The sequence below is a fragment of the Barbus barbus genome, assembly GCF_936440315.1.
Source record: "Barbus barbus genome assembly, chromosome: 44".
NCBI lineage: Eukaryota > Metazoa > Chordata > Actinopteri > Cypriniformes > Cyprinidae > Barbus > Barbus barbus.
In genome coordinates, this window is record NC_136722.1 from 3,244,961 (window position 1) to 3,265,975 (window position 21,015).

General features: G+C 38.0%; 1 protein-coding gene across 1 annotated transcript in view; it reads right to left on the reverse strand.

Moving 5' to 3' along the window:
• The window catches only part of LOC306863292 (double-stranded RNA-specific editase B2-like), a gene marked incomplete at both ends in the record, with an annotated part of 171,009 nt that extends 151,238 nt beyond the window's left edge, over nt 1-19,771 (reverse strand). The window contains one exon of the mRNA XM_079406545.1: nt 19,699-19,771. Within this exon, the coding sequence (XP_079262671.1) occupies nt 19,699-19,771 (73 nt within the window). The remainder of the gene's footprint in view (nt 1-19,698) is intronic.
• Between the last annotated feature and the right edge of the window lie 1,244 nt (nt 19,772-21,015).

The window sequence follows — 21,015 nt, forward strand, 5'->3', positions numbered from 1 at the left end:
CTCACTTGATCTATTTGAACTGAAGATAGTGCTGGAAAGGTCTAGAGGCATTTAATATCTCTGCAAGCAGTAATTACTAAACAAAAGGTATTTTGGGTTGAATTATACTACATGCTATTAAAGGTCAATGGGATGAGCTGTTAAGCCCAAATCTGCAGTTACATATCTGACACAGGAGAATGTACAGCTCTGACTTCATCACAAGGACCTCCCACTAAATCAATAAATGTGAATATAGCAGAAGAGAATATCAATGATGTTTAAAACAATTCTTTTTTGATCAGTAGGTTAACACAGGTCCTGACAGCCATCTTTAACTGTATGGTGGTCTTTGACTCAGCTTAACTAATTGTAACACTAAAAACACATCCACTAATACTACAGAGAGCGATACTAAAAGACAACAGTCTCGTAAAGAAGCTTGCAGACTTTGCATATATCTAGAATCAAGTTAAACTTGTATAAGCTATTATACAGACAATTCCCCTGAGGCAAGCTGGAGATAAATGGTTAGCTACTCAAAAATGAAATTTCTGTAAGTATTTAAAATCACCCTCATGTTGTTCCAAACTCACATAACTTACTTTATTTAGGGAAGAACAAGAAGAAATTCTTATATCTGACTGTTTTCCATACAATGATAATGAATAGATACTGAAGCTGTCAAGTTTCAAAATGGACACAAATGCACCATAAAAGTATTATAAAAATAGCCCAACATACTGTATATTAGAATTCAACTGACTCACAAGTTTTGTGTGATGAACAGGTCAAAATCTGACATTGACTAAAAATCTTGACATCTACTGTAAGCTCCCTGATCTTTCTTTTGAGAACTTCTCTATTAATCAGCTGATTTGGTCCACAAAACTTGTTTAAATGATTCGTTCAGGAATCAGATCTGGCTCTCAAGTTGTGTTTTAACAGCTTATTAGAGAAGGAATGTTCTCAGAGAATAATAAATCAAACTTTAGGCTGTTCCACGAACAATTACACTTATAACTTCAGAAGACTTACATAGCGCACAAGTTGTATGGGATACGTTGTAATACTTTTATGGCATTTACATCCATTTTGAAGCTTGAAAGCTCCAGTCAACATTTACTTGTAATTTAAATCGATAAATTATTAAAATATCCCTTTTTGTGTCTTTTTCCTCCCCACCGCCTTTCTCTCTATCCCTTGCTCCCAAATCAAAGAAACACTCATCTGGAAATAACAGACAACCAGCAACAGGGTCTCCTGTCCTGACTTTTTTCTTCTCTCTGTGACAATGAGATACAGTGGCACCAATGTAAGAGTCCCTTGACAATGCACCACAGCTGTGCAACTGTCCCACTTTTAGCAGTCACCAATTCCGCTGACCGTTTTTCCTCCCTCACTACTGGCCCAGCACAAATGTTTTTTCTTTTAATGACCCTTTTTTCAATACGCAGTCCTTAGAATCAAGTTTTAGACTAATGGAAAGGGTCAGAAATGAGGCGCCAAACTGTAAACCAACATGTCAGAATGTCTGTTTCCTGGCTTCAAATGCTCTTCCCTTCCAGGTGACTTCACTTTCACGGCAAGGGAATTCCCATCTCTGGAGACTTGCTGAAATGCCTCCAAACCGTAGTGTTGAATTAATAATAAAGCATTTTCTTTGAGTACTTTTGGAATTGTGTTGGGCCAAATTACAGCTCATCTTGGATTGTTTATCCATCTCAAACTTAAGAGCGAAGCAGAATCAACAGCAGATTGACCATTTAAATGGAGATTCCAGGTTCGAGAGAAAGATCTGGGAGTTTATTGGCGGCTTTGTTCTGACACACATTCAGAGCAATGTGAGGGACAGTTAGAAGGCGAGATGCCAGAGAAGCAGGGGACGCTTTTGTGATGAGCGTACTACCAGCTTGCAGAGACTGTGTGCTTGACATCTTCAAGCTGAGCAGAGGCAGAGCCGTGCTTCACAGCCCCTTCACAGCAAGGCAGCAGCAACTTGTGCCCACCCCATAATAATCACTGATATTCCCTGCATGCCAGCTTCCCTCCTCTTCTCCTCTGGCCCCCTGAAACTGCCAATTTGCCTTAAACGAGCCAAACTTAATCCCATCACTCCCAGGCTCCTGTCTTCACCACTGTCTAAATGGCTGCGGCCATGAGAAGAACAAAAGGAGAGAGGCAACAAACAGCAAGGCCATAACCTTCCAACTTCCACCCTCTGGATTGTCAAATAACAGCACCTCTCGGCCCTCTTTGTTGTCCCAATCCTCCTGTCATTTCCTTGTAATTGTGCTCAATGGAGCTTGATATCTACTCTCCCGTGTCTCCTCGCTGCTCTAAGCCTTCTCATTCTCTCCGCTTTGTGCTTAAGAGCGCTGCCTTTCTGTAGACGCTCGCCACAAACAAGTGCATCGCACTTAACCCAAGCAACTCCCCGGCTCAGCTTGCCGTGCTATCACCTGTCTCCACAACCTCGTTCCTTTACCTCTACACCTCCAGACTCCATCCATCATGCTGTCCTTTTCTAAACTGGGACAGCCAGTCACCCCAGTGCTTAACCCCTCTTTCCCTCCGTTTCTGTCTGTGCTTTAGGAATCCATCTTTCTCCTGCAGCTGCGGAGCATGTCCTTTCCAACGTAGACCGCTGGTCTTCAGAGGATCGGCTAGGGAAGACCAGGCCCACTGACCCCTGTACAGAAGACGTCACAGCTGTCTCTCTGTCCCAGCGTGCTGCCCACCTCTCCGTAACAAGTGCCCCTGTTTCCTCATCCATCACTTTTTCATCCTCGCTTACATTCGAGCTCTCTCATAACCGACCCCAACCGAATGTTACTGCTCCACTTTCCTGGCTTTCCTGATAAAGCCTCACCGCACGTCCTATTTCGTGGCTCACCCTTTTGCAATTTCTCCTCCTGTGCCACCTGAAGAGCTTGATGAAGGTTCTCCACCCTTCCTAACCCCCTGCCAGAGCTTATATGCACTATGTCATAGCTGCCAGAGCTCCACCGACAGTAAGAGCTGCACATTACTGAGGGCTGATGGGATGTTGACATTAAGACAATAGGACCGTTTTCAGAGGTTCAATTAAATAGCTGGTGACAGCATGCATTTGAGGGCATATCTGCTGCGCGCCACTTGACTCCATTCATTAGTACAAGATGGTACCAAGCAAGTCTTGTTTTATGTGTATATTTATAGCTAAATAACCAGCTGGTGAACAGAATCCTGTGAAGACGCTCTGGGCTTTGTGATCTTGTCAAATAGAGTCAGAGACACAAAGAGATGACAAGTGCTTGGGGACTTTGCATGTTGTTTCAGAAGGAGACAAAAATAACTGCCTAACAGAACAGTACTATGGGGGATTTCAAATGTTGAAATGCGATCCAGTCTGCATTCGGCGCTGGAAGAAAGAGTTGTTGCGCTTTAGCTTGAAGTGGTATGTTTAGTCACGGGAAAACATCTAGCCCTTATAAGCAACAATTGTAGTAATGCGCGCCAACTATAACGATCATCAAATTAAGTTGAAATGGATATTTTTTCCACTAAAGTGTTGGCGCTCAGGGCTAGTCGCTAAAAGATTGTGTGTTAAAAAAAAAAAAAAAAAAGGTACTCCCTCTAAAGAGCCGTGTGATAAGTGGTGAGAGGCCCTTGGCAAGGGTGGAGGGTCGCATTGATTTAGCTTGAGCATTGCAGAACAATTCAGCTGACTCACTTCACTGGAGGTTAACGAAAGAAGAGATGCAAGGGATGTGTACAATTAGAGCCTCGGTAAATGGCCTGCCAATTGTCAGACTAATTAAAAATGGCTAATTATAATGAGTGTTACTTCAAATAATCACTCAGCTATAAAGTCGTGGCTGTCAGGTGTAAACAAGGCGTGTGACTGCAGTGGGGAGAAAAATCAATGGACATCTGTTCATTTATCTCAGGCAGGCGACCAAATTGAAAAATGGATTGCCCAACTTGCCACAAATCTGCATTGTGATAAAGGTGCAATACATCGCAACACCTGCTTAGGAGGCGATAATGGGCATTTCGACGGCTGGCCGCTAGCCCCCGTGGATTGCCAATAAAGGATCAAATTGCAATCTTTCGCTGGCCCGTGGACTGAGAGCTGGATGAATTTGTAGGTATAGACAAGGTGGGCCAGACAGGATGTCTTTAATCATGGAGTGAAATTCTTCTGTGTGGTGAACAGGGTGTTCATTATGGAACTTTAATGGGTGAAAATTAGACAATAAATCTATTCCACTGGCTCCTCGGCTCAGGAGTCCTAAACCTAATGATATTGCATTTCAGCCTTTAAACAATGGGCCAAGTCCATATGCCCCCTGATAGTTTCCTGAAGATTGCGCTGAATTCAGACCACAATGATAGTCAGCAGAGGACTGATCGGTGATCTCCAAATGATCCGCATCGGAGCACTCCATGATTGGATGGCTAATACTGACAACCTAGGAAGCCAATTTCTTTACTATGAATGGTCCTATGGCAGTTTTAACTATTGAAAGAGTTCTTAAATTTGTGGGTATGGCCGTTCACCTTCAGACTTTTAAGCAAACAGTACAAACATACGGTAACAATAATTATTCAAAGCTAACAATTAAAATACAACAGATGATAGACAGATGAGTACAATGGGGCTCAATGCCCTCCCAAAGATCCTTGGATGTTATGTTCTTCCAAAAAAACATGGCAAACAAATCAGAACATTCCAAAGCACCTCTAGTATTAAAACAAATTGTTGTATAGAGTTCTATACTGCCCCAAAGTTCTACAACTTCAAATTTGACCAAAGGATCACAGGTGGGTGCAGTTTCTTGGGATAATAAAAGGAACAAACTAATCAAAAAGACAGAGCTGTTTATAAATGATTGTAAATTTGCACATTTCATATTCTCAGTAAGTACCCTCAAACCAAGATTTCTCATTTTCCGCTATTTCTCAGTAATCCTGACCTCCGGGCCTGTGTGGTATTGCGGTGTCAGAGGAAGAGAGCCATGGAGAGGGAGGAAGAGAGAGAGAAGCAAGAGTGTGGAATTATAGTGAGAGCGATTAGCCCTGCGTGTGTAATAGATCATGACCCACACAACAGAGCAGAATTCATCTTCTGTAGGGATCAACCGAACACCTTCGCTCTGCTCATCTCTCTAAAACACACAGCACTATCGGTTTCCTAGAAATTTTTATAATTTCTGTTATTCGGTCAGTTATGTTACTTCCACAAAATTGTGACATTTTTGCAATAACCTTTGCAATTTTTTGTAAAATAAATTAACATTTTTCATGCCCCCTTTCCTGCACATAAAATGTCCTACTATCTGAACGATTCAAGCATTAAGTACACCCTTGACAAGTCTGCAATCAGTCCAGCCCATCTGTGTGTTAAACAAATATTGTTTAAGCAAATATTGATAGATGCAATTAATTAGATGCAATGTTCAATTAATCTGATTAATTAATCAGCATTTAAATAATCAGGTTTTTTTTTACTGATTATTCTGTAAATAAAAATAAAAAAACCCAAAGTAGACACTTTTCTAAACAGTCAAAACACTTAAAAATAAAAAAGCATCTTTAGTTCAAAATCAAACCCAAATCAGAGCATATGTTTAAAATACTTGTTTACAAACTCTGATTCAGACGGCTTTTTCTATAGAGTTCAGAATAATTTTATAGCTTCTTGCTTAATGCACAGCCTGGTTAAGACATGTTGAGAAAGACGACAGGAAATGTCGAGGACAAGGGAAGAAATGGGGTTGTAATGCACCAAATATCAACCTTATTTTTTAATGTAAGGGTGTGTGCAGCCATTTTTAACTTGAATGTGTGAGGCTTCCATGTAATTTACTTGCAGTGATTTTAGCTGAACAAAAACATTGCATTCTTCTGCCTGAATCTAATATTTGTTATATCATTTCAATGCATTTTTCGTAATCATAAACAGTGCAAATAGTTTTACCATTTACTACACTTTGATATTCTTCTAGATATTTACCAGTAGTGGCTAATAAATCCTAAGTCTCCCATTTCACAGAACATAGCTTCCACATTGCAAAATATGGTGGATACATGTCTGGATTTGTATGCTAACCGCTAGGCTACAGCCCTGCCATTTACAAATTAACCAAACAATGACTGTCCTCATTTTTTAAAACATGCCATAAAGTTAAACCTGGGTAAAATAAGCGAAACCGCTAAGCAAGCAGAAAGTGGAAAACGAATATTTATGTAGCCTTTATCGGGCTCTTGATAAGAAGCAGCAATACGAAGCTTGAATCGCTATCAGTGTGATCCAGCCACAGGAGTGAATTGTGTTCCTGTCAGAAGTTCTTCTCCGAGACACTCGCACAAACAAGCAGACACAGATTAGCGACATTATAAGCTCCATCTGGCAGCAAGCCCCATCTCCCATTTCTCTCACTGTCTCGCTCACCCTCTGGATACTCTGTGACCATTCATCCTTAGCTAAGCCCAGATAGGTATACGGATGCAGGCCGACGGGTGGATGGCCCCGTCGGGGTCCTTTTGTGCTTTGCGACTGCTTGGTCCATACACTCTCAATGGCGATTCGTGTATTACATGTGACCCGCTTCTCAAATCCAGTGTGGGCAACATACCAGTGCCTCAAATTCAATAAAGAATCATGAGAGAGAAGTAATTTCATCACTGCTGGCCACCGTTTGATTTACTATTGCCCATAACTAGACGACCCACCATTTACAACCACCCTCTTGCTAACATACATACAGTACTGCTCAGAACACACTCTTGATTCCATTCTTGACTTTCCCTCAACATTTACTCAGTTAAGTACATATTACAGAGCAGAAAGTTAAGTGCTACCTTGCTGTACAAAGTGCTCCACACAGCAGTCTCTCTCACGCTTTCTCTCTCTCGGCCTTCCAATAGTTTTTAAACTCAAGCTGAGAGTGGCAGGCAGGAAGAATTGCTGGAACAGGTGACAACAAGATAATAGCTTCCACTGCAGAGAGTTCATCACACTGCCCTGTCTCGATTTTGCAGGAGCGCGTGTGTTTGGTGAGTTTTATAGAGAAAGAGTGTGTGTGTGTGTGTGTGTGTGTGCGCGCATCTCATTGCGTGTGTATGAGTAAGAGAAACTCCATGGCTCTGTTCCAAAACCAAGTAATCTGGCTAAAGGATACTGCATTTAAAAGGCCATTCCAAAAGGATATGTTGGTTTACTTTTATACACTACACTATGTTGGTACTTTTTGGTCTTCGAGTCTTGAAGAAAAATCTAAGTACTGTATTTTTTTTTTTTTTTAAAGAACCACTGCTCTAAGGTAGCAATGCAATAAGCTTGCAATGTTTTCAACATTGTGAAATTAACATTTTAATTTATTGTGATAATGCATCTGATCCATATATAATTTCTGTAAACAGGAATTTCCTACCATCAGATTAATTCAAGATCAATGTAAGCTTGAAGTAAATGAAAATGTGACTGTCTGCTGGGTTCCCACACCTGTTGATTAATGAACTTTCATGAATTGTCCATGAAATATCCATTAATCATGAACTACTGGACAAGAGGATTTAAAAATCATTTTAGAGAGACTGCACTCACAAAGATTTCAGAAAGTCATTTTTAAAATTCTCTATAGGCCTTTAGTTTTTCCATGACTGTGCGAACCAGGGTGGCCATCTCTCTGCTTTAAGGTCAAAGAGCCCAGTTTTGAAATACCGTATTTGTCTACCAGCAAAGACTTGAGCAAGACACTCGTTTTTAGATCACTATTTTATACAATAGTATTTAATAAGTAAATAAAAACTATTATGGTCAAGTTAACATTAAGTGAAGTACACTTAGACACAATATTGTCAGCATGGACTGTTCTGCTCGGTTTTGTCATTCGCTGCATATCTGATTAACACAATGTTGTTTGTTCCTGAATTATTTTAGGAATTAAGGCTAGTCAATGATTCAATAAGCCACCATAAAGACAGTTACTAAAGGCAACACTGCATACTTGTATATTACTCTTACTATTTTTAGCATATCTTACTAGCGCAGAAATAGCAAAAGTAGGATTCTGAAATCAGCAGTTCACTTGCTTCATTTCTGAATGAATCAGCCATTTTGAATGAATCAATGGTAACACTTTAGAATACTGTTCCATCATTAATGAATAACTACAGAAGAACACATGAGTAATGTAATATTAGCACTATAGTAACAACAAGAAACTCTGATTAATGAATTAGTAAGTGATAGTGCTTAGTCAAATGTGGTAGTTCACTATTTGCTAATCAGCAACTTATTTTTTTTCCATATCTCCACATCCTTTACAACATCCTTTTAAAGGAATTACTAATTTTTCGTTTCATTATTCTAAAGTGAAGATCGTGATAACTCCCGAGTAATTACTGAAGTCATTGTAAACTTAAGGTTTTGGTTACTAATTCATTTTGCTAGATTTGGTAACACAAATCATTACTAGTGGGTTACCGTGATCTTCATTTTAGAATTAATTATACATTATGCTTAATTCACATTAATTATGAACCTATATACAGTAGTTCTTAGTAGTTCTCCAGGATATATAAAATAGTAGTTATTGATTAGCTAACAGTGAACTACCAGTTTCAACTGAGCGCTATTACTCACTAAATTAATAATCAGAGTTTCTTGTTAGGTAATAGTAGTTACTACAATGTCAATAGTTCATTAGTCACTTGTTCCTGTGTAGTTATTCATTAACAAAGGATCAGTATTCTAAAGTGTTACCGAATCAATCAATTACTAAAAAAAGTGATTAAGTTATTTTATAGTTCTATGTTCCTTATATATTTATTTAACAATCCCTGTATAAATGCATCTAATGTGAATGCTGCACTAGGGCTGGGCGATAAAACGATAACGATATGTATCGCGATAGACACGTGAACGATATCAATAAAAAATGTGTTCGATAAAACGTTCGATATTTTTGATTCTTCGTCGGAAGAAAACAAAGGTTGCAAAGCAAGTTTGGTTGCATTAACTAAGGCACTTGCTCTCTGGTAACCTAGCAACGTAGGGAGTGACACGCTAACAGCCAATCATGTAAAAGTGTAATATTTGTCTCGTGTCTAAGTGCACACGCGCGGCTGAGAGTGCACGTCTGCAGCCAGACCTGGCTGGTCTGCTGGATTCCTCTTCATAAGCAGAAAATGAGTGCCGCAGCGAGCGAGGAAATTGTAAATAAAAGAGAAAGTCAGCTCGCCAGTGAGCCAATAATCCTGCAGCAGTAGGTGTGTTTGACTAGAAACGGCGACGTGCTGATAGATCAGTGTTTGACCTCCGCGAGAGCGATTATAAAGCGCACGGAGCAGTCTGCTCTCTATATCGCGCGGTTTGTTTATTACACAGACTGAAGCTCGCGTAACGCTCGCGGTCATTTCAGCGTCTGCCGCCTCTCTAAATGAGGACATGAACACATGAACAACATCTCCAGACCTGCTCTGAAAGTCACTTCATGAGCATTTTACCTTTTGATTCGAGTAAAACTAACTCATATCATATACACACAGAACTGTAAAGGTATTCCAGGCAACCCGTCAAAATAAAAGTTCGGTTTTAATATTAACGGTATTAATATTGTTCAGCAGACAGTACATACTGCTACTACTGGGCTACTATTAAAATTATTAAAACTTTTTTTTTTAGTAATGATCACACAACAGTTATTCCATGTTTTAATTTTAATAGTAACCCCCCTTTGTTTGCCAAAATAAATAAACTTTGATTTTCAATAATTTAAAGATAAATGAAATTAATGTTTTATGTCTTCATTTGAAAACCAGATACAGAACACAGAATTTCTGAGGAAAAAGAAAACATTTCATAAGGCTATTTTAAGAATAAATTTAAATAAACTAAGTTGTTTTTATGCATTCAAATAATTAGACATACTACACCAGAATTTAATAAAAATAAAACATATGGTGAAAGAAAATAAAACACCCACTTATGAAAGTGGATGAAGATTTTAAATTTCTTGAAGTCTTTAACAACCTAGAAATGATGATTCTGTCTGAGCTATGTGTTTTAAAATGAACACGCACTAATGTAAACGTAGCCTAATGTAAACTGAAAACAATTTGAACTTTATTAAAATTATTTATTTATTTATTTATTGTGTTGGATATATTTTGTTCCTTTGTGCAGTGGCTCAGGAGATGAGGCTTTGAGTCTGTATAAATATCAACAAGCTAAACAAAATAGTTTTTTCAGATAATGTAATCTTATTAAAACTGATTTTATAAAACTGGTATTGAAAAAAGTACCGTTCAGGAACCGGTATCGAACGCAAGGTATCGATATCGAAATTTTTTGAACGATACCCAGCCCTACTTGCCAGTATGGCAGTTTTTTGGATATTATAAGTCTGACCGTAGTCAGACCAAATGTCCTCTGCAAATTATGCAAGACCGTCGTCCCCGCCAAGACTGGTAATACCACGAACTTGATGTACCACCTTAAAAAAAATCATCAATAATTATCGATATCGACCGATATGAAACACTGATATTGTGATACAGTTTTCAGCCATATCGCCCAGCCCTATGCTGCACTCATGTTTATTTGTAATGCTTATTCTAGGCTTAGCAACATGCTAATGCCAAACTCTACTGACATCAAATGCTGAGTAGGAAACCAGAGGTACAGTCCATGTCAAAAGTTCCAAAACTTTCACTTATAAGATTTATAAATTTAAGATGCTATGCAAGCAGACAGTATATACAGTGACAAGACAGCTCACTAGGTTTTGGAACAGAGCCTGTATGTGTGTGTGTGTGTGTGTGTGTGTGTGTGGCGTCATGCACTGATATGTGTGTGCATGTGGGCGACACATTCAAGACTCTTCTTGTTCTGACCGTCCATTCAAATTAAAATGAACCTCCATCACATTCTAGCGAGAATAGGACAATGACCCTCTTTCAGCTGTGGGCAAAGAGCAGGATTATCAGCCTTATATATAGACACAACCGCAAACATTATCACTGCTTTCCTGTCTCTCTCGCTCTCGCATATACACGCATACAAACAAAATAAGTGTTATGAGGCATTCCTTTCACCTGCACTTGAAAGAGCACTCATTTAGCAAATGATAGAACAGCCACTGAATGTTCTTTAAAGGTGGTCAGATAGAAATGATATGTGTGTGTGTGTGTGTGTGTGTGTGTACGTGTGACATGGAGCAGGAAAACGTAAAAAATAAAAAAATTAAGATGACATTTTTTTACATTTAAACATATGTAGGACGTGTCCTTAAAAAAGATTATAAAGAAAAAAAGAAGAACTTGTCATTTCCATGTCTAATACAATTTTAAATGTTTACATGTTTTAAAGTCAACACATATGCATTGTTTCCATTGTTCCTATATTTTTTCCTAAATAAAAAAAAAAAAAAAGTTTGTGAAAATGTTCATACACAGATTTCACACACAAATTTGGTTAGTAAATGAGACCCATTGTCTTTTTTATTCATATTTATTTCCGCTTGTATTCATTTTTAATTTAATTGCTAAAACCTGCTATAATTATCATAATTTAATTATCATAAGAAACACAAGAGATCCTTGAAAAGTGATGTTAAAAAAAAAAAAAAAAAAGTCATTTACTGTACCTGAGGTGGTGATAATTGAGAAATTGATTTTTAAGATAATTGATTTTTTCTACAGGAGGAATTGTTTTTCACTTTTTATGCTTCACCCAAGTTACTGCAAGTGATTGCATAGTTGTGTGTATGCTTGGTTATTACCAAAACCAAAAAATCTGCAATACCTGAACACGCCGGCGCACACACAATCTCTCTCTATGGCAACACATCCTCAGTGTCCTATAAGCCTGATATCACACGTCGCCCGGGGGCCGGCATATCCTTCAACCTCCATCGGCTGACCAGATACGGCTTTGGAGGAGACCAGGTAGTTTAACCACAGAAAGCACACAAAAAAGAGAAAGTGTTGCTCTCTAGTATATAAAACCCGTCCTTTCTGACTCCTGGCAGCCGGTACGCAAACAACGAGAGAGCAAATCTCACCCCGAGAGAGTGTTAGAGCTCTCTCTGTGTGAAAACCAAATACACTCTGGGCTATCACACGAAATAGATGAGCAATTCGAACATAGTGTTTGAATACAAATATGTCGGCCGGCGTCCTCGAAAGCTGTTCAAATCAGACCTGCCCACAAACAAACAGGCCTAACACACAATAATGAAAGGAAGGATAAAAAATTAAAAATAAATAAAATCACGAAACAGAAAGAACGAGAATTAGATTAGACAAAGCTAATGCACACCAAGGTTTTTTAAACACCTTTTAAAGGATTTGCAAGATAAGCCATGCGTGGCCCCTAAAGGATGCTGAAATCGATGGATGAAGGCAGCTTTACTGAAGGCTATGAGGAACGGAAACATTATTTAAAGACGGCGGCATGTGGAATGATGAATATGAAATAGCGTCATATATTTTCACTGCTGTTATCAAAGACAAAGCAAATCTCTCATATCGTATTCACTCACGCCTGTCGCAATAATCATATCTAAATAATACCACAACCAGGACAGGCATATGCACAAGCAGGGAAGCTGTCGGCGTGGTTAAGTGCTAAATAAGCGTTTTATGGGGAACGTCGTTACTGAGATTCATGGATTACTGCTCTCATGTGAGGCTCACGAGGAATAAAACAACGTCTAGCATGACAATCTAAATCCACATTGGTCTATATTTTGAGTTATTTTTATACTGGAATCATCATCTAAATCTGTAAAATGATTACAGCATATCCAGACAAGCCTAATATTAGATATTCTAAACCATGGCGGGGTCGCAAACCAAAAACCAGTCGCAGGCCTGTTAGTAGCGAACCTCAAGGAATAAACAAGGATAATTGCATATAATAAAGTGCTACTTACCATAGAATGCTAAAAACTAAATAAATAGCCTTACTAATGTGTTTACAGAGTCAAGAAAATGCTTCCCATATCTTCTGTTGTTGACATCAGAAGCTGTGCATCAAACTAAAATCTACAATATTTTTGGAGCAAAGTCATCTGTCAATGGGTAGCAGCTATCCAAATAAGACAGATGCCAAGCTCCCGTTCTCAAAAGCCGTCGAGAAAAACTAAATACAGTTTCATTAAATTAAGTTCACTTGCAGTTTGGTTTGTGTAGAACACAATGCATTTTGTGCAGTCGTTGAAAACATTAAGCCACCCAAAAGTCGTGTTTAGAAACCAAAAATGTCATATTTTCCATTTTGATGGTGTCATGTTAATATTTGGCATTTAAACAACTGTAAATAATTTCTGTTTTTTTTGTACGGTAAGCCATTTCAGTACTGTGTTAGGTCGTCATGCGCAATGTAAAATCTGAGCAAAATAATAAAACATTTTCAATAATGTGCATGCATTATAACAACAATAAAAGTTTTAGCATTAGATTTAATATTATTTTTGCAAAGCTACTGATTTCACAGTATTAGAAGTCTTCGTGTCAGTAGTTCTCGCTCGTGGGCATTGTTAATTGATTTGTGGCCCACATAGCAGCGCGGTGCTCGTTTTCCAGGCAGGAGGTATTTATGGAGATGTGCTTGTGCTGTCAGCTCTCATAGCCTGTAATATTATTACTCTGATCATCTGATAACTGCTCGCAGCACAATCACAAGTGGGCAGGCAGATCAGATGGGTCCGCAAGCAGCATATGCCAGAAACATGTTTATGTACTTTTGATTATCAGGCAGGACCTAAAATATCTATATTTCTCTTTAATGTGAAGGACGAAAGTATAATTAACACACTGAACCATAGAGCAGTGATGAAATAAAGCATGTGATGCATGGATTATTAAATAAAAAAGGGAAGTTTCTTTTCACCTCAAAATGAATGAAATCATTCCCTAATTTCCAAAGCTACACATCCACACAAATAGAATTGAAAGATAACTGTAAATATTGCATTTAATTTTTTATACATACATATATACATATATATAATTTGACACTATCATGGAAATGTTTAGGGTCGATAAGAGGGGTTTTTTATGTTACTGAAAGATCTATTTTATACTCAAAGACTGATCAAAAATAGAGTAAAACTACAGTAAAAATACTACTACAATATGAACCAGTTATTTAATACATTTTAAAATGCTTTTTATTCCTGTGATGCGCCGCTGAATTTTCAGCATCATTACTCCAGACTTCAGTGTCACATGATCCTTCAGAAATCATTCGAATATGCTGATTATTAACAATATTAAAACAGATGTTGTTCTGCTTAATATATTTAGTGGAAACCATGCATTTTATTCATGAATAAAAAGTGCAAAAGAAACAGAAGTTTTGTGCGATAACTTAAGTCACTTTTGATCAATTTAACATCCTTGCTTGATAAAAAAAGCATTCTTTTTTTTTTTTTTTTCCCAAAACAAAACTCTCTTACCCCAAAGTTCTGAACAATAACGTATATAATGATAAACATAATTCACATATGGTGATTTAAATATAATTTCACAGCCTGGATGGTTATAAATGCACACTTAAATGTTGAATCGTATTTAAAAAAAAAACATTTATTAAATCAATGTAATATTATCTTAAGAATAAAATGACCTAAATGACTATGTTGGCCACATAGTATGTACCACTATTGTTGTACCAGATTGTTCTTCCTGTCCCGTGAATGTTACTGACATGGTCTCACCTCAATTAGACGGTTATCTCAGCAGCTCATGTGTGGTATTGAGACATTTCCACATCATTTTTAAAAAAATGTTTTTATTTTATTCTCACTCAGTGAACTTTAAGCAGAAATTCAAGAGGCAAGTCTCAAAAGCCAAGAGGGCCTATTAAGTGATAATTACTAATTATGCTAATTTGTGCTATTTCTTTCGGTCATTTTATCGACCGTCCCTCTGGAGGAAGCCGAAACCACTCAGAGTTAATATCTTTTTTTTTTCTCCCCTCCCCAGCCAAACGCACTGTGGAGGACGCCGTGTCCTAAACCACGGAATATTTCACGCTTAATCAGGGAAGTGTCTGTGAATTGAAACGCTTCCGTCACACAGGTCTCTGGTTGCCGCTGGTGACGACCTTCATTAACTTCTTAAATGCTAGCGGTGTTATACTGTTCACCAAAAAATTCCTTATCACCAGTGCGCACAAAGAGGAGAGTGTAATGAAGCGGAGCTCAGGACAAAAATTGTGTTTACATCTGATTACGGCTAAATGCGTTTCCTTTCCGGTACAACCGATTTGGGGTGTCTGGATTACGCCTGAGCTAAATCTTCATCCTCAATCCAATCGTACCTATTTATTTTGTATATAATAAAAGGCTGTGTAAATGTGTTCTTATTAACTACTCTATACAGTTTAATTAAAGACACCTCCCATTGCTTCGATCAGAAACACAATATAAAATCAGGTGAAATAAGACAAATAATGAACAATTCTAACAAAATAACAGCCAGAAAGGCTGCATAACTAAACTGGCCTATGGGGAATATGTGCCGCATTCGAGACCTGTTTGAGTCTCTGCTGGCCTTTCTTGCGTCTGTGCCCTCTGACCGCATCGCCACAACCGCTCGACATTCTGGGGCTCAAGATGTGTGTGGCAATTACTTCATCGATTTGACAACACGTCTGTCAACATCCACACACATCAGGACACACTGTTAGACATACCAAAAAATATCAGCAGATACATTTCAGAATTTCAGCTTTCAATCAAATACTCTACCACACTATATCTGTAACCAAAGAACACTTTTGCATGCTTTTATAGAGTATTTATATAAAAACAATACATTTTAAACAAATATACTTAAGCGTGAACTGTTTTCTGACACTTGATTTTATGTTAGTTGCAATTAAGTTAAAATGTATTATAGTTTAAATTCATATTAAAAGCAATTAGCTGAACTTTATTATAAAAATACTTTTATTGTCTTTAAAATATGCATTGCTGAATGCACTGACAAACATTTATGGAAGCATAATTCATACTATAATACAAATATACAAACATATGGTGTGTGGTGTGTGTATATAGCATAAGTTGTATTTCTCTCTCTCACACACACACACACACACACACACATACATAAAAACTAATTTTTACAGATGAATTAGCAAATTAACATATTTGAAATTTGTAAATACATTAACTCTAAATGTAATAATGAATAACACACTACAGCTTCATTCATAAACAAGTATTTTACATGTGATTTAGTAGGTTAGTCAACATAAAGTGTACTTTATTAAAACTATGATTTACAATATATTTCAAAAGTGCATTTTTTAAAAGGTGCACTCAAGAAACAGTCTTAAGAGACATAAATAAAAGTGCACTTAAGTACACCTAAGGGGCCTTTTATTTCATTACAATTACACTACCTGCAAGTAATGTTTTTTAACATATAATTTTAAGATCTGAAGTACATTAGGTAGGGAGGGTTTCACTACACTTATTTCCCAAAAGATTCGGGGGGTAAATAACTGGGCAGTGGTTAATTCACACCGGAGCCAACTAACAGAATGACCCCCTCCGCTATGAGCCACAGCGGTGCAGTCACTCATTTCAGCAACCACTAACCTTTAACAAGTTCAGAACTAAATGTAGTTCTTCTACACCAGTGCTTTGATTCATCCAACACTGTATTATTTAATACTTCTCATATACTGCGCCAATATGGTTTGCTTTTGACCTGCTTAATTACCTTGAACTTATCAGCAAACAACTATACAATTCCTCAACACACACATTCCTGTTCAAAAGAATTTGAGTACCAAGTATGTGTGGTTAAAATAAGCACATACTTGATAGCAATAAGAGAAACTGTCCCAGTTTTGAGGACTAATCTCTATTGTTTTAATGTGTGCTACCTCAGTAACCTCTGCTAACATTACCGCTACGCTACAATAGCACATCAGGAGCAAAATCTTCTTACGTGCGTTTGAATACACTTTGGTTTTAATGCACTGGACGCTCTGTAATAATCTGAAGCATTTTCTGAGGATTAGACCGTCAAATGCCATGTCGATATAATCCCGGAACGGCGCCCATTTGCCAGGAATACAATAAAACGAATTGTTTCGGCTTTCAGAAAAATGAGCGTTTGTTAGAACGAGACACGGTATTATGTTTTCATCTCCATTATGAGAGATTAGATAGGAGAAGTTAAAACAATCTGCTGACGTTATCTGGTTTTATGTGATTAATTTTGTCTGAATTCCCCCGAGTAAAGTATATTGTCCCAGTGGAAATTAAAATCTTTTATCATAATGATGATGGAAAAGATAAAGATGATTGTGAAAATCTGCCGGTCTAAATAATCTGACCAGTACGTACACTTTCTAGCATGTTTTTCGACATTCCTAGTTCCTTCTCTTCTGTCCAGAACCATCATTTCCCATTAGCTCAGCTGATAAATTAGCCCTTGGAACACACACACTCACAATCTTACGCACTCCTCTAATGTTTATATGCAATGCTTAATGTTGTGTGACCAATTCTGTCATTTTCATTATGTAAATATATTTGCCTCGATGTTACACTACAACTATTGTCTAAGTTCCCACGATTGCTTGTGTTATTAATACTCTGGGTTACAGGTCAGGCCGCAGTTTTCGACAGACATCAGTGTGTGTATTGCACAACGCTAATGATACTTCATGAAATGACTCCACACCGCAGGCCACCAGAATAATTCCATCACAATGTCCTCGAAAGCAAAACCAGGAACAATGAGACGGATCTGCAGTCTCATATTTCCTAATTACTGTATTCAATATTTACATAAAAAAATACTGATTTATTTACAACCCTTGTTCACATGTTTGACAGTTTTGCAAAACCATGCAATGCAGACGTTAATAAACTCCAAGCAAATCCGTGTCCGTTTGCCAGCGAAGGCACACAGACGGACTGACCGCAACGTGGCTGATCAATGCCCATCCAGCCCACGGCCCGTGCCTCTCTCGGGTCACACGATAAGCAGTGACGGGGTGAGACGCAGCACACAAACCTGTCACAGCAGACACAGACGTGTTTCTGAACCTCCCTCCCCACCATCACACACCTCCATATATTGCCAGCCACCAAAGGAAGATGAGAATCACATTACGCTGCGCTGTTCTCATTACATTGTGATGAAATTTCAGAGCTGATAATGGAAATAGATCTAGTGCAACTAATTTCCTTAAAAATTCCTACTTCTACACACATAAAAAGGAAAAAAAAAAGAAAATAGCAAAAGCTAAAAAAAGTTTTAAATTGTTAATTTTAATAATAATCTCTGTGATGACAGTGTAATTGTTTAAAAAATAAACTGTTTTAAAAAAAAAAAAATCTATTTTTTTCTGGACTAGTTTGGAGTGCTTTAATATATCCAATACTAGTTTTGTTGCTGTTGGACTATACTAGACCTATTAGGAACATAACAGTGCCATTGCTCAGTTATCCAAGGAGTTCCAAACGGTTACCTTGAGGGACTATTTCTGTATGATATGACCGTTAAAATGCCTTTTGTTGATGTAAACTAATCAGGTGGATACAGTCATGTATTTGTACTTGAATAAAGTAGGTCAATTAAATTAACTAGTTATATTTTTACAGTGAAAATGTGCTGTTGTTGCCTTAAGGAGCTATTTGATCTGTCCTTTGAAGATAACTTTCATTTAGTCATGTGATCTCATGTTGGTTCATTCAGACATATGAATGCAGATGCTACTGCATAAAGTACATTTTTGGTTATCTCACAAAACAGTCTATGTGTACACTGTAACTTCACATACATTCCATATAAAGCTTGGTAACTGAAAGTTTGTTTGTCACAGTTCATTTAATTTAGTGATATTTTGTACTACAGCAGTTTAATATTTAATGTACTAAAAAGGAAAAACAAATAAAAAAAAATCAGTTTCAGCTTCATTTCTCCCTAAAATTTCAATTAATATCAAATCAGTTTGCCAAACTTATAACCTGCTGTGAAGTTCATAGCACTTTGAATTTAATAAACAATGAAGAAAAACAGATGTAAAGGTTTCTGAGAAATTGAGTAAAAATGATATGGATGGAAATAAAGATTCTGTTACATCCACATATAATTACAGTTTAAACTGTAGTATGTTTTGTTGTAAAAGCTACATTTATGATTTTGATTTAATTTGTCTGCATTAGGATTCAGAAGTAAAAGTCATTTTAAAAGGTCAGATTGGGTAGAAATAACACCTTAAGCCTTTTCACTGTGCTTATAGTCATAATTACAGTTTATTTAAATTCCCCAAAACTACAAAAATCCCATAAATGCGCATGAAACGGTCACATGAGACTGACAATGTGGTATAACATTACAATCGCAGGACGTAAATGAGGTCAAATCTTACATTTGAGGTTACGACAAGGACAGATATCAGTACTGTAAATACTGGATGCACTGACGGAGAAATAAACGGCGCGAGCGAGTCTTTCCTCTGGCGAGCGTGAATCGGTGCGCATCTGAAGCGAGCCGTCTTATGTTTACACAAACTTGACAGAGGAACGATTGTGGCGCCGCGCATCAAACACAAACCCGCGTACACACATCCAGATTGCGCAGTTGCGCGGAGATGATCGCCACTTAACACTGCGTATTCCAGGCAATGTGCGCGCAACCTCGGCTTTGCGAGGGAAAGCGTTCAATCACGACTGAAAGAAACTTTACCTTTTCGCTTGGACCTCCTCCTCCTCCTCCTCTTGAACTTGCATTTGACTTGGCTGCTGGGGACCGATGCCATGGTGCTCAGATTTTGGAGAACTTGTTCTGCTTGATGTTTCTGAAGTTGCGCACGCGAAATGCTCCGGGAATATCAGCTGCGTCTTATTCCGCCTCACAGTCTTCTAATAAGCTCTCGATGACAAGTTAAAAGTGCTGCTCGCCTGTCTGACCGTATTTGGAGCGCAGCGGACCGCCGCGTCCTCCTCCCGCGTCTGGAGCTCCTGCGCGTCTCTGTGCTTTTTTGGCACCAGCCACTTTGAATCCAATCATGCAGGACGTGTGTCTATTTGCTGCCGCAGATTCTAATTAGAGCCAATCATGAGAGTCCTTGCGCTCTGACATCACGACCGATGACACACCCCTATCCCATCCCATCCCATGCGGGCGTGCGAACTCAGCCTTCATCTCTGAATGAGTGATGATGGCACTGATGCGCGCCGATGAGAGGACAGACAGGAGGTGAGATGTGGCTGGGACAGCAAAAGTTGCACATTTACAGTACACAGGGAGACTCAACAGTTAGAGAAAATGAGTGAAAATGTGTTTGTTTAGCCAATACAACACAAATGTTTCAATTAGAAATAATATGATTAACTTAGAAATGTGAGAATTTCTCCATTTTGCTTTAAATAACTACAGCATTTGGACAAGTTTGTGTCAACCTGATGATTCATGTTATCCAGCAACATGAATTTTCTTCTAATTTCATGATTATAATGCTAATGTGATAGTGTATTTTAATGAAAGTCATTTTAAAGTGGCTCTGTGCAAATCTAGCTTTTTATATTGGGGATCCCCATGATGGCTGAGACTATTGTTATCAATTAGCAGTTAAAAAAAAATTTAAAATAATAATATTAGTAATAATAATTCAAACTGAAGTCCATTACATCCAGAAAGGTTCAAATTTACTCAAGCCGTCCAGGATGTACAGCAGATGAGTTTGTTTCTTCATCAGGTTTGGAGAAATTTGGAGAAACAAAGGTCTGGACTTTTTCGGTTTAGGACGGGTTATTGTCGATCATGAACTCATATTTTGGCCAGAAGCAAACTTTAAAGTTAAAACACCTTAATGAGGACTTTATTTATTTCAGACATAAAGCTTTTCACTTCACAATATAGATGGACTGGAGTGGTGTGGATTATAGTGATGTTTTTATCAACTGTTTGGAGTCTCATTCTGACGGCACCCATTCACTGGAGAGGACCCACTGGTGATGTAATGTTACATTTCTCCAAATCTGTTCCAATGAAGGAATGTCC